Consider the following 15,384-nt stretch of genomic DNA (forward strand, 5'->3'; position numbering starts at 1 on the left):
TGTCTCATCTTTATGCCGTCACAGCGAGACACTGAGGAGCGCAAGCATGCCTGCGCTTCTCAGTGTCCGCGGGATGACAGGCTGGATGGCAGCGTTCTGCTGCGGTCCAGCCTGTCATCTCGATGTAGCAGAGCTGAAGCTGTCGTGGGAACCATGGAAAGGTAAGGATGAGGTTGCTTAATTATTTTACTTTTATTGCAGAAGACATTGGCTTCAGCTGGAATGGGCGTGACGGTAAGTATGGTTTAATTTAGAACAATAAAGAATTGTGTGTTTATTTCAATTAAAGGACTTTATTCTGGGTGTTGTGTTTTTTTAAATACTTTACTAGAAATTCATGATGGTCATGTCTAATATTGGCGTGACCCCATGAATTTCGGGCTTAGGGCCAGCTGATAATGCCAAGCTGGCCTTAAGCCCTTTATTACCCAGTGAGCCACCGCACCAGGGCCCTGGATGAGTTGGGTACAGCGCCAGAAGATGGCACTTCTATGAACGCGCCATTTTCTGGGGCGGCTGCGGACTGCAATTTGCAGCGGGTGGGGCCCAGAAAGCTTGGGCCTCCCTGCGCTGCGGATTCCAGCTCCCAGCTGCCTAGTTGTACCTGGCTGGGCACAAAAATAGGGCGAAGCCCCACGCATTTTTTTTTTTAATTATTTCATGAAATTCATGGAATAATTAAGAAAAAAAGGGCTTCCCTATATTGTTGTGTCCAACCAGGTACAAATAGGCACCTGGTGGTTGGGGGCAGCCCGTCCCTGCCTGCTGTACCTGACTGGACACAAATATAGGGCGAAGCCCCACGTCAATTTTTTTAAAATTATTTCAGGAAATTCATGAAATAATGAAAAAAAAATTGATGTGGGGCTTCGCCCTATATTTGTGTCCAGTCAGGTACAGCAGGCAGGAACGGGCTGCTCCCAACCACCAGCTGCCTATTTGTACCTAGCCGGACACAACAATATAGGGAAGCCCTTTTTTTCTTAATTATTCCATGAATTTCATGAATTTAAAAAAAAATACGTGGAGCTTCGCCCTATTTTTGTGTCCAGCCAGGTACAACTAGGCAGCTGGGGGCTGGAATCTGCAGCGCAGGGAGGCCCAAGCTTTCTGGGCCCCACCCGCTGCAAATTGCAGTCCGCAGCCGCCCCGGAAAATGGCGCGTTCATAGAAGCGCCATCTTCTGGCGCTGTACCCAACTCATCCAGGGCCCTGGTGCGGTGGCTCACTGGGTAATAAAGGGGTTAAGGCCAGCTTGGCATTATCAGCTGGCCCTAAGCCCGAAATTCATGGGGTCACGCCAATATTAGACATGACCACCATGAATTTCTAGTAAAGTATTTAAAAAAAACACAATACCCAGAAAAAAGTCCTTTAATTGAAATAAACACACAATTCTTTATTGTTCTAAATTAAACCATACTTACCATCACGCCCATTCCAGCTGAAGCCAATGATCTCCTGCAATAAAAGTAAAATAATAAAGCAACATCATCCTTACCTTTCCATGGCTCCCACGACAGCTTCAGCTCTGCTACATCGAGATGACAGGCTGGACCGCAGCAGAACGCTGCCATCCAGCCTGTCATCCCGCAGACACTGAGAAGCGCAGGCTTGCTTGCGCTACTCAGTGTCTGGCTGTGACGGCATCCAGATGAGCCGAGGTCATGTCCAATGAACTCGGCGCACCTCATGCACGTCACTGACAGCGTGGGAAAATTCTCACGCTGAAGCGCTGAGTGCAGGAGAATTTTCCCACGCTGTCAGTGACGTGCATGAGGTGAGCCGAGTTCATTGTCGGCTCATCTGGATGCCGTCACAGTCAGACACTGAGGAGCGCAAGCATGCCTGCGCTTCTCAGTGTCTGCGGGATGACAGGCTGGATGGCAGCGTTCTGCAGGTCCAGCCTGTCATCTCGATGTAGCAGAGCTGAAGCTGTCCTGGGAACCATGGAAAGGTAAGGATGAGGTTGCTTTATTATTTTTCTTTTATTGCAGGAGATCGTTGGCTTCAGCTGGAATGGGCGTGATGGTAAGTATGGTTTAATTTAGAACAATAAAGAATTGTGTCTTTATTTCAATTAAAGGACTTTATTCTGGGTGTTTGTGTTTTTTTTTTAACTTTGACTATGGGGTTAGTAATGGGGTTGTCTTATAGACGCCTCTCCATTACTAACCTGGGCTTGATGTCAGCTGGCATTATAAGCTGACATCAACCCCAACCCTATTACCCCCTGCCACCGCACCAGGGCAGCGTGGAAGAGCGAGGCTAAGTGCCAGAATTGGCGCATCCTATGGATGAGCCATTTCTGGGGCGGCTGACGGCTGGTGTTTCTAGCCTGGGAGGGGGCCAATATTCATGGCTCCCTTCCTGGGCTATTAATATCAGCCCCCAGCTGTCTGCCTAGCCTTTGCTAGCTATTAAATTAGGGGGGACCCTACGTCATTTTTTTGGGGGGGGTCCTCCATTTTAATAGCTAGTAAAGGCTAGGTATTCAGCTGGGGGCTGATATTAGTAGCCTGGGAAGTTCCGTGGGTATTACCCCCTTCCCAGGCTTCAAACATCTGCCCCAGCTGTCTGCTTAACCTCCGCTAGAGACTAAAATTACGGGGAACCCCACGCCAATTTTTTTTAATAATAAATCCTTTATTTTAATACTAAATGACAAGTACAGTAACCAACACTATCACTGTACTTATTATATATGTGACTGACATGTTTCTATCTATCTAATCTATGTGTGAAGCTCTATTCTGTCTGTTATAAATTGTCGGGTACAGATGCTGAATTGCCAGCCGGCTTTTTTAAAGAGACGGTGCATGAAAACACTATTATTTTTTTTAATAAATCCTTTGCAGTAAATGACAAGTACAGTAAGCAACACTGTCACAGTACTTCATATATATGTGACTGACATGTTTCTATCTATCTAATCTATGTGTGAAGCTCTATTCTGTCTGTTATAAATTGTCGGGTACCGCTGCTGAATTGCCGGCCGGCTTTTTTAAAGAGACGGTGCACGAAAACACTATTATATTTTTTAATAAATCCTTTACACTAAATGACAAGTACAGTAAGCAACACTGTCACTGTACTTCATATATATGTGACTGACATGTTTCTATCTATCTAATCTATGTGTGATGCTCTATTCCTTCATGTCTAAATTGTCAGGTACGGGTGTATGCCACTGCTGAATTGCCGGACGGCTTTTTTAAAGAAAGCGTCTTCTGAGCAGTTTGTGAGCTTTTGGACACCTTTGAAGGTGTTTTCTATGTGTTCCTATGTGTTTTTGTTTGCCTGCAATTGGTTTTAACGGTGTTCGACGGTGTTCTAAGGTGTTCGACGAACAGTTCGACGAACAGTTCCTCGAACATCCCGGTGTTCGACGAACCGAACCGAACCCGAACACTACGGGGGTGGCTCAACACTACTCTTTAATAAGGATCTAATTTTTGGAGCACAGATTTTCCTAGAATAGTTTATGGACGCTATTTGCAGAGCACTCGACAAGTCAGAACAGCAGAAAAACCCCAAAGTGACCCAATTTTGGAAATGCACACCTCAATGAATTAATCTATTAATGCTGCAACTGTTTGGTCTCACTGATGTTTTGCAGAAAAAAAGCATGGACTGAATATTGCAGAGTGAAAATTGCAAATATGCCATATTAATACCATTGTGCCCAGCTTGTGATTCTGGAGACATGCACCCTGTAAATTGCTAAGTGAGTTCTTCTCAGTACAGTAATGCCAAACATGTAGATGCTAATTCCAGTTTAGGCATTTTTGGGGCTCAGAAGGGAGGGGGCAATTCAGATTCTGATTGATTTTTTTGGGGGGAGCCATGTTGCTTTTCCAGAACCTTTATGCTACCATTAATGTGAAATCTCCTTATATTTACATTGACAGATGAGGGACATGGGACCTGAGAGGAACTTGTTCTTTTGTGGGTTGATTTGAAGTTTTTATTAGTAATATTTTCAGGTACATCAAATTTTTTGATCACTTTCAGTATAAGTCACGGACACATTTATCCTATACTCTATGTTGAGCGCTTACATCGAATATTCCATCTAAACTCCCCCCAAAAAACCTGATTCAGTCAAAACCCCTAAAACAACTGCTTAATGTAATGAGGTGGAGAGAGTCACTTTGGAGTCTTATCATTTTAGACATGTACAAACCTGTTGTCATGAAACTTTTTTATGCTAAAAATATGCGCCTAAAATAAAGAGACACCATCGTATAAAGGCCGGATGGAGTCAAAAGTGATACTATCTGCCTCATCATAGTGAGTGGTTCTCTTTGAGGTTTCATCTGACTCAAGTGTTTTTTTAGATTAAGGTCACGGCCCCACTATCGGTATTTGGTCCGTATTCGATCAGTATTTTTTCTCGGGAGCGGGAGCCAAAAGCAGGTGAGGAACAATCAGAGAAAAGGTATAATAGAAACAAGTCACCAATTCTGCATTTATCACCCACTCCGGGTTTTGGCTCCCACTCCTGAGATAAAATACTGATGAAATACTGATAGTGGGGCCATGGCCTCAGATGGAAACCCAGATGTAAGTGGTAAGCAGAGAGAACAGGATAAATGTGCCTTATTCTGAATTTTGGGAGGCATAATAAACAAATAAACAACAGTTCAAGTAGTGTTAATATTTTATAATTTTGTTTACCCCGTGTGGTATAAGTAATAAGACGGCTTTCTTCTTCAGGTCACTAGGACGTGTCCAGTATTTGGTCAGTATTTTACCTCAGTATTTGTAAGCCAAAAGCAGGAGTGGGTGAGAAATAGAGAAGTGGTGACTTGTTTCTATTCTACTTTTCCTCTAATGGCTTACAAATACTGATGTCAATACTGACCAAATACTGATAGTGTGATTGTGGCCTAACACCTAGCCTGTTATACTCTGCTAATGGCAGGGCTTACTTAACAGGTCACCATAGCTGGCACACCCCAAGGCAATTATCTGGCTTAATAGTTGCCTTGGTAACCATCAAGACTCCATGATTGTGGAGTAACGATCGTAATTAACCATCTAGATGCCGCTGTCACGATCGACAGTGGCACCATGATCGGTGATGACACCAATGGTAACTGAGGCAAGAGGGTGCATAGCACTCCATGGCACTACCTGACAGCCGACTTTGATAGTCTCTGTGACGTCACTTAGAAAATCATAGTTGGAAAAGCAGACTGATTGGTCAGTCTGTACAGACAGATCAATTATAGCGATTGCCGAGCGGGATCAAATCTTATTGGTCCTGTGTCGGCTAGCTGCATGTCTCCTGTGTAGGTGATAGCAGTTTGTATTAAACTGTCACCATACGTGTAGTGACAGTTTAACTCAATCATGTACAAGTATGGAGGAATGCAGTAAGGCACAACTTCCACCGATGTTTATGTATACGATTTTGCATAAGCTTAAAGAGTAACTCCTATTTTAATTTTAATTTTAGAAATCAATAGTACACATGAAAATAAGCAACTTCATAATATATCTCATAAGAGAAATTTGTTTTCTTCTCCTCCTGATTTTTCAGTTTCAATTCAAGGGTAAAATCTATATTCAGTGAAGACCGATTTTTACATTACTGAGATAGAAGATGGCAGTTGAGGCTTTTAAAATTGTAGGAGCTAGAGGCAGACACTAACATTCTGCTGCAAGTTCTCCTGAAATGACTGCTACATTTTCCCATAGAACTTTATGATCATCAACTGTCATCTCCTATCTCAATAACGGGAGAATCTGTATTCACTGAATAAGTAAGTTAGTTTTAATTAATAATTTGTTTATTTCATGTGTATCATTGATTTGTGAAAAAGAAAGTAAAACAAAGGTTACTCTTTAGGCACTCAAACCTCTTTTTCTGAAGTCTAACATTTACTATAACTCAAAAGCAAATGCTAAAAGTTATTATTTGAAAAAGATAAAAATGTATTAAAAATCATCTGTGCGAATTTCACTATGATTATATTTAATTTAATGTTAAAATTACATACCATGACTTCTGACTGTGAAGTTAGCTAGAAGTAACACCACTATGAGTGTGGAACTTCTCCTGATGAGTCCCAACAACTTCATATTCGAGAGACCTAAAACAGCAAATGTTTATTATTAGTTTTAAAAAATGTTGTATACCTAATTTCCAAAATACGTTTTTTTTACGCAGAACCTAATTGAACTTGGCATTTCCAGATTGTTGAATATTTGTTAACAGTTAGGCCTAATTCAGACATCCATGTTATTCTCGTATGCATAAATATAGTACGTGCGTCATCACTGTTTTTGATCCAAGTGTCATAAGTGTTTGATCAGTTTATCATCAGTGTTTTTCACGTATGGATAAATAAATAAAGCATCATGCAGGGGGAAAAGTCATATAGCTTTCAAAATCCGCAGTCAGTCAGTTCTTTGTATGATTGTACTCAGTGGGAGATACAAAATAATAATCTTGTAGTTAAAGGGGTTCTCTGGTGAAAAATGATAAGTCTGCACTCACTCTGTGTGACTGCTAACTTATGAATACCCCCAGCACAGGCATGGTGCACTGCGTGGATTCGCCGGTATAAGACCCAGTAAGGTATGTATGTGTTAAACATACCCCCGGCCTTTTATTGAGCGAGACCGCGCCGTCTAGTCGGACACGCCCACTGGCCGTCCGCGTCACTAAACAGGTCGTGGCCCAAGTGTATGGAGCGAGGCAGCGCTGAATGGCTACAGTAAATATATCACTTAAACATGAGCCACGTATGGGAGAGTCAGAATTGGAGTCGGGAGTCGGATTTGGAAGTCAGGGAAATTGAGAAGTTGGAGGTTTGGCTTACCGACTCCACAGCCCTGGCTCTAACAGACCCTGTTGTGACTGTAGCCACCATCCAGCCTGCAATGTGACAGTAAAGTGATTGCTTGACAATGCATACAGCTCTCAATCCCGACTAGATTTATTAGGCTGCATTATAAGCCTATATCATAGTTACAGCTTCAGCGTAGGTTTTATTTGAAAGGCAGGAATTCTAAATGCGGTTAGGATCTCAAATATATCCTTATTCCAGACTGAGATTTGCGGAAGTATCCCCACCACACTGCTTTTAAGATAGAATTAGTAATGGAGGAGGAAAATCTGTGATGTGTGATCTTCCTCCACTCCCTGTATAGGACTAGATTTTTGCAGGGTATGTTTTGTTTTAAACACACATAAAAAGCATCAAAGGGCTATTCTTTCCTCCTCCTACCAAAAAACAGGATAACAGAATATGAGACATCTTGCTGATTCATAGGATATTGGCTAACTTGTCGTTCTCAGTGGGTCTGACAACTGGGAACCCCAGTGATCCCAAGATTAGTGTTCTGCAACCCCATTTTGAATGGAGCAGAGGACCATGCTATACCTCCGCTCCATTCATGGTCTATGGGATTGCTGTGGTACAGTGACTCCGCAACGCCTGCGCACTAGACCACTGCAGGGAAAAATGGGGTCGGAAGCAAAAAAAAGCGCTCCTAGCCCTAGAGGAGCTTTTGCGCATGCACGGCATGTGAACCAGAAGAGTGCACAGGGCCTTGTAACGTGCAGGGGGGGGGGGGGGGGGATATGGAAATTAAGTAGATAAGCGGGAATTTCTTAGAGTCCCCTGGAGAGGAAGCGTGTCAAAACTAAATGAATAAAAAACAATTTCAAAGCAAGCAAACCTCTAATATGGGACATACAGGTATGTATAGATTTACATTTCTATAACCTGTATGCCCATATTAGAGGTCTGATAACTCTCAGGGGGTGACAGATTCCCTTTAAGCGCGTAAAAATTTATGCTAATAAAATGCAATTAGCATGCATTTTACTGTAAATTGCTGTTTTGTAGTGATTTTGCAAAATGGAATTTTTGACATTGTGTTGTTACAGGTCAAAAACTTATTTGAAAGGTGTTTCACCTGTAAACACAGTGGTGGTAAAAACGCCTTGCCGAACCATTCAATATGTGGTAAAAATAGTTGCGTTTTTTTTAACCCCTTAATGACCAATAGACGTCTTTTTAATGACCTGTGATATAAGAGACTAGCCCTCCCCGACAGGTGACAATCCTATAACTGTCACCTGTACACTATAGCTGGCAACTTACTGCATCAGCCATGATCAGTGTTGGCACAGACCATGGACATTTAACCCCTTGGATTCTGCTGTCAATAGTGACTACAGAATCTAAATAGTTAACAGAGTGTGGAGGCTCCCTCTTTAACCCCATTGGCACCCTGTGATCATGATTGTGTGGTCCTGATGTTTGCCATGGCAGTTCATGGCCAAATAACGGCCTTAGAGTCTGCGGCTATAGCAGCCTGTTCAGAAGTTATCAAAATTTAGGTGGTAAAAATAAACTTTTTCATTCTTGTCATGCCACTTTTAATTGCTTCCTGAAAAGAACCAGAAGGGTTAATGAACTACCTGAAAGCAATTTTAAATGCGGTGAGGGGTGCAGTTTTTAAAATGGTATCACTTTTGGGTGGCTTCCAATATATATGACCCCCAAAGTCACTTCAAAACTGAACAGGTCCCTATAAAAATAAGTTTTGTAAATTTCCTTGAAAAAATGAAAAATTACTGCTACATTTTTAAACGTTCTAAAACGCTAACAAAATAAAACAACACTTTACAAATGGTGCTGATGTAAAGCAGACACGAGGGAAATGTTATTTACTAATGTTTTTGTGTGCTGTGACTATTGGGATTAAAGGGATAGACATTCAAAATTTGAAAACTGCAATTTTTAAAACATTTTTGTCAAATTTCTGATATTTTTATAAAAAAATGCAAAACATATCAACCTAAATTTATAATTATTATAAAGTATCGTGTGTCACAAAAAACCTGCCTTAAAGTCAATGGGATATGTTGAAGCATTCCAGAGTTATTACTACATAAAGTGACATTGATCAGATTTCAAAAAATTGGTGCCATCACTAAGGGGTTAAATCCATTTTTTTGTACTTAAAGGACCGCTCTGGTAAATTTTTTTAATTTTCCCATGTGCTAGCTGTCATGTATATGAGTGTAATTAGTGTACTAACATGCACACTGGGCCCCCATCAGGGCATTACTGTTCTTACCGCTGTATGGGGCCCGGTGACCAGAAGCAAAAAGGGGGGCCCCACCAGCCTGGGCCCCAATCCCACAGCCCAGGGCTCCCCCCTCTCTTTGCTTCTGCTTACCGGGCCCTTAGGGACAACAGTTCGGCACATGATGAACCCGGCAGATGGAAATGAGAACTGTACCTTTAATCCGCGGCCAGGTGCATCATGGTCCTGGTCATGTGACATGATGCATGCTCATCTTCAATCCAGAGCAGCAGCGTACCACATGTGTTGCGAGGATTGCGGGCGGTAAGGCTGTGTGTATCAGTGTGTGTATATTGCGCTGCTGGAGGAGGGGAGGCTGCTGAGGGGATGCTGGTGAGGAAGGGGAGGCTGAAGGAGGGGAGGCTGGTGAGGGAGGTGAGGCTGAAGGAGGGGGTTGGCTGCTGAGGGGATGCTAGTGAGGGAGGGGAGGCTGCTGAAGGAGGGGAGGCTGCTGAGGGGATGCTGGTGAGGGAGGGGAGGCTTCTGAAGGAGGGGACGCTGCTGAAGGGATGCTGCTGAGGTAGCGGAGGCTGCTGAGGGGATGCTGGTGAGGGAGGGGAGGCTGAAGGAGGGGTTGGCTGCTGAGGGGATGCTGGTGAGGGAGGGGAGGCTGCTGAAGGAGGGGAGGCTGCTGAATGGATGCTGGTGAGGGAGGGGAGGCTTCTGAAGGAGGGGATGCTGCTGAGGGGATGCTGCTGAGGTAGTGGAGGCTGCTGAGGGGATGCTGGTGAGGGAGGGGAGGCTGCTGAAGGAGGGGAGGCTGCTGAGGGGATTCTAATGAGAGGAATAGCTAACTTAAGTCCATGTATTAATTTGTCCACCATTTCAGTACGTGATTGTATGATGCAATCATTCCCTCCCCTCCCACCTTCCAACCCACAACCAAAATTTACACACGTGGTCCAAATTGTTGGTACCCCTCGTTTAATGAAAGAAAGACCCTGACCTAAATCCTATTGAGCATCTTTGGAAAGAGCTGAAACATGCTGTCTGGAAAAGGCAACCTTCAAACACGAGACAACTCGAGTAGTTTGCTCATGATGAGTGGGCCAAAATACCTGTCGAGAGGTGCAGAAGTCTCATTGACAGTTACAGGAATGGTTTGATTGCAGTGATTGCCTCAAAAGGTTGTTCAACAAAATATTAAGTTAAGGGTACCATCATTTCTGTCCAGGTCTATTTCAGGAGTTTATTTTATTTAAAATTCTGTGGAAGCAGGTTTGAAAAGCAATGTCTGACTTTCATTTGTTCATTTTCATATATTTTTAATTTATTATTACTTTTGTCAGATTCAAGTTATTTCTGTGACCATTGTGAGTTTTTCTTTCATTAAACGAGGGGTGCCAACAATTTTGACCACGTGTGTATAAGCTACTGGATGATCCTGAGCGATGCTGCAAAACCAAATGCCGAATTACAACATCAGGCGGCAGCGCTCAGGATTCTCCAGGAGCTTATACATTTTGGTTGGGTAGGGGAGGGAATGATTGATGGAATCTGCAATCAGAAATACAGATTATAAAAAAAAAAATTTACAATCTGGTTACAATTAGTTATAAAAGAATGTATGTGACACATTTCCTTAAAGAAAAATAAATAAAATATACCTAAACTAAGATTATTGGATATTTTTAATACATGTTTATTAGGTCAGATTAGAGTAGGGTCTGGCAAGAAGAATATACCTTGTCCTGGTGGCGGCTTAAAAAATCTTTTGGCCAAAACAAAAGCTGATGGCTAGTGTTGAGCCACCCCCGTAGTGTTCGAGTTCGGTTCGTCGAACACCCGTTTGTTCGCCGAACTGTTCGTCGAACTGTTCGTCGAACACCTTCGAACACCGTTAAAACCAATGGCAGGCAAACAAAAACACATAGAAACACATAGAAAACACCTTCAAAGGTGTCCAAAAGCTGACAAACTGCTCAGAAGACACAACTAACACATGGAAAAGTGACAAGTACATATAGTCATGCGAAAAGAAAAGAGATGGAGGAGTAAAAGGAGGGGGAGACACAGATATAGGCATGTCATGCCCTTCTAAAATCCAAAAAGTGAGAAGCCGACACGGCCAGTCCGCTCCTGCCCGTGCCACCTCCGTGTCGCCGGGTTTGTGCCAGAGCCGCGGTGAACCCTGACGGCCAGCCGCCCTCTCCCAATACTGGTGCCTGTCCGCTGGTGGGTCGAGCGAGCCCCCCTGTGGTGGAGGCAGCTCTAAGCTTTTTAATTTAAATTGTCTCTCTAATTTGAATGAATGCACTTTAAATCCATTTACAAGGATCTATTGGAGGGCAAGTCTCATGCCAGCAGCCGCGTAATTCCAGCTCCAGTAGTGTCCACTAAAGCTGCTGCAGTTAAAAAGCTTTTATAAGGATCGAGCTCGGCTGTCCACCGCAAGGCATCCTACTGCCAGTCCCAGCCCCTATGCCTTGGGGTGCATCCTGATGCTCTTCACTGAGTATCCCGTGGTCCCGAAGCATTTCCTTTGAAAAAATTAAGTGTCCAAACTACAGGTGGTGTAGCTTGCTTAACAGCCGGGATAATCCGCTGACTAGCAGACACTGCTACTAGGCACAAAGTATTTCCTGGGCTAGATGCAGTTAAAAATTTGTAATTAGATACTCTCGTTGGATGCTGAGAAAGCATTCCATAGATTCTCCTGGCACGCCATATATGATTCTCTTAAAAAGCTTGGGGTAGGGGTCTAGGGGACCCTTTTATAGCCAAAATCACGGCCCTGTATCACAATACGTCACCTAGGCTGAAGATAAATGGAACTGTAGCACCCTGAGGGCTCGGTTGCTACAAAGGTATTGCACCTCACCCAGAGGTGTGATATCTCACTCTCAGGTAAGGATGGAGTGTGGATCAGGACCCGACACCTGCATGCATTACACCACATTGCCGTGGGGCAGGGCGACCAATATGCCTCTGAGATGGGCACGACAGTCCCTGTCCCTGGCTGGAGTGGGGGGAGGGAACACTGAGGAAGGGGAACCCTGTAGTGCAGGAGCAGGGAGGAAGCAGTTCCTGGGTGCATTGAGAAGGGAGTATAAAAGGTGGGCACCATCTTAGTTCAGTGCAGAGAAGTCTGAGCAGAAGTGGCAGGGAGCAGGGGCTCTGCATGAGCTCTGCTCCGGAGGCGGGCCTAGTAACAGAGGCCCAGGCCTGGAAGAAGGAGAAGGAAGGAAGAGGAGCGGAGAAGGCTCCAGGAATGAGGAAAGAAGGGATCCCAGGGGTGCGGACGGGCGAGTCGCCACCGCACGCCCGAATCCACCTGCGTGGAGGGGTCAGGCCAAAGGGGGAGACCGGTCCCCGAAACTAGTGGAGGCAGGAAACGACCCTCAGCTAGAAACAGGAGGCTGTGACATTTTATGTGGCGCAGCCCCTCGCTACACCCGCTAGGAAGGCACCACATAGGGTCAGGGAAACTGGCGCCAAGTTTACCAAGAGGAGGCCCGAGGCAGCCGGACAGAAGGGTTGGTAAGAAAGGCCAGACAAAGGACACACAAAGGGGGTCCTGTGAAGCACTCCAAAGTTATCTGGGAGTTGTCTGAGCCCCTCACCTGGTGAGCACAGTACGACGTGGGCAGCCGTTACCTGCAGACGTGGTCTGGATAATAAGAACTGTGAGTAAAGGCCCTGGACTGCATCACTGACTCCGTGTCATTACTGCTGCTGCCCTGCACCATCACCCCCATCCTCCACATACACTGCCCTGAGGCTATACTCCTCCGCTCTGCTGCACCCACAACACCAGCCTCAGCGGTCTGCCCTGGAGCGGCGGTTCACTCTGACCGCAATCCACGGGTGGCGTAGTCGGACATTTAAACATCAAAACCACATAAATAGTTCCGCCACTGGTTTGACCGCCCTGAGCCACGGAACCGGGTTGCCGCCACGGAGACTACAACCACCAGCATCCACCAAAAAGGGTCCGGCTCCGGGTGTCCCAAGGCCCAGGGGGCGCGTCAGAACATTTTCATCACCTTTCACAATCACCAATGGGACAAGGCAGGGATGTTCTCTGTCCCCTCTTTTATACATCCTAGTGACGGAGCACCTGCTCTCATCAATTCGCCATAACCCCAATATTAGGTGGATTGAGGTGGGAGGCACCGAGTACAAGTGCTTTCTATTTGCTGATGATGTCCTAGTATATATCACTCAATCACATATATCCATCCATGCTGTTATGGCTGAAATAGATCACTTTGTTACATGGTCAAATTTTAAAATCAATGCAGCGAAGTCTGAGGCCCTCGATGTCTCCCTCCCCAAATCCATATAGGATTCCATCCAGTCCAACTTTCCCTTTGCCTGGCCCTCACAGGGTATCAAATACTTAGGAATTCCTATTCATAGAGACCTCTCCCATCTATGTTATCTTAATTTTGGGCCCTTTATTGAACAACTCCATACAGACCACGGTTGGCAAGTTAGAACTGTAAGATTCACTACGTGAACCACTGGTGTTTTGTGGAAAAGCACATGTACACTGTGTTCCAAATTATTATGCAAAAAGTGTTTAGGAGTGATAAGGGAAGAATTTGTTTGTTTGTCAGGGCTCATTGATGGTGATGTGTGTCAGGGCTCTTTATATCACTGTAAGCAATTGCAGACACCTGTGCTAATTAGTTTGGCAGGTGTGTCCAATGAAAGGCAAGACTACTTAAGAAGGCTGTCTCACATTATTAAGCAGCCTACATTTTCTGCCAAAATGGGAAAGAAAAAGGATGTGTCGGCTGCTGAGAAGCAACAAATTGTGGAGTGTTTAGGTCAAGGCATGACTACAATCAACATTGTGCGATGATCAGGATGAAGTGTCTTGGCAATCAAGAAGTATGTAGCTGATTCACAGTACACACGTGTGCGTGCTGATAAGGGCAAATTGAGGACTCTTTCCTACAGGCAATTACGTCAGGTTGAAAGAGCAACGGCAAAAAAGCCTTGTCATAGCAGCAGACAAGTTTTTGAAGCTGCTTGTGCCTCCAACGTCCCCCGAACAACAAGATGCAGGGTCCTTCAGAGGTTTGCAGCTGTGCATACGCCATCCTGTCGACCTCCTCTATCCACTTCACACAAGCAGAAACGGCTCCAGTGGGCCAAACATTACATGAAGACTGATTTCAAAACTGTTTTGTTCACGGATGAGTGCCGTGCAGCGCTCGATGGTCCAGATGGATGGAGTGGAGGATGGCTGGTTGATGGACACCCCACGCAAACACGGCTACAGCGCCAACAAGGAGGAGGTGGAGTAATGTTTTGGGCTGGAATCATGGGGAGAGAGATTGTCGGCCCCTTTAGGATCCCTGAAGGCGCTAAAGATGAACTCCATAATGTATGTGGATTTTCTCAAACAGCACTTCCTGCCATGGTTCAAGAAGAAGAACCGTGTATTTCACAGCAAGATCATTTTTCTGCATGATAATGCACCATCTCATGCTGCACATAAAACATCTGCATCTCTGGCTGATATGGGCATAAAAGGGGACAAACTTATGGTGTGACCCCCATGCTCCCCTGACCTCTACCCCATTCAGAACCTTTGGAGCATCATTAAAAGGAGTGTCTATGATGGCGGGAGGCAGTTCACATCTAAGCAACAGCTCTGGGAGGGTATTCTGTCCTCATGCAAAACAATTGAAGCAGAAACCATCCAAAACCTGACAAATTCAATGGACGAGAGAGTTCAGAAGCTCCTTTCGAACAAGGGGTCCTATGTGAAAATGTAACATCACCTAGAATAAAGTTTTGAGTTGAAAACTGTTTGATTTCAGTTTCTAACAACCTGCTAATGCTTATAATTTCAAAAATGACCATTTTTTTGGTCTTTATTAAAATGAAAAGGTTGATCGAAAAGTTTGGGGGATCTAAGAGTGTGGCAACCCAGTAGTCATGATTACTTCGAATTCTGACAATATGAGGGTCATGCTGCAGGTAGTGCAGCAAGAAGGCAATTATGTGTCTTGCGCATCTCGGAGCCCCAAAATTATTTTCCGGGCTAGATGCAGCTAAAAATTATTATTAATTTTAAATCTGGTGAAGCTTTAGTATAGATGGCCTAATAGGATCAGTGCTGCACACTGCTACAAAGCCCAAATTATTTTCCAGTCAAGATACAGATAAACATGATTAGTAATTTTAAATCTGGTGGAGCTTATTATAGATGGCCTAATAGAATCAGTGCTGCACACTGCTACAAAGCCCAAATTATTTTCCAGCCAAGATACAGATAAACATGATTAGTAATTTGAAAGCTTAAAACGGTTG

General features: G+C 44.4%; 1 protein-coding gene across 3 annotated transcripts in view; it reads right to left on the reverse strand.

Annotated features, from left to right (window-relative positions):
- The window catches only part of LOC141224013 (C4b-binding protein alpha chain-like), a 140,526-nt gene that overhangs the window by 110,973 nt on the left and 14,169 nt on the right, over nucleotides 1–15,384 (reverse strand). For all 3 annotated transcript variants that reach the window (XM_073666872.1, XM_073666870.1, XM_073666871.1), the window contains exon 3: nucleotides 6,009–6,101. In XM_073666872.1, the coding sequence (XP_073522973.1) occupies nucleotides 6,009–6,090 (82 nt within the window). In that variant the 5' untranslated portion in view covers nucleotides 6,091–6,101. The remainder of the gene's footprint in view (nucleotides 1–6,008; nucleotides 6,102–15,384) is intronic.

Source organism: Phyllobates terribilis, unplaced genomic scaffold, assembly GCF_046119375.1.
Source record: "Phyllobates terribilis strain yellow unplaced genomic scaffold, ASM4611937v1 Scaffold_2__4_contigs__length_985480577, whole genome shotgun sequence".
In the NCBI taxonomy this organism is placed as follows: Eukaryota; Metazoa; Chordata; class Amphibia; order Anura; family Dendrobatidae; genus Phyllobates; species Phyllobates terribilis.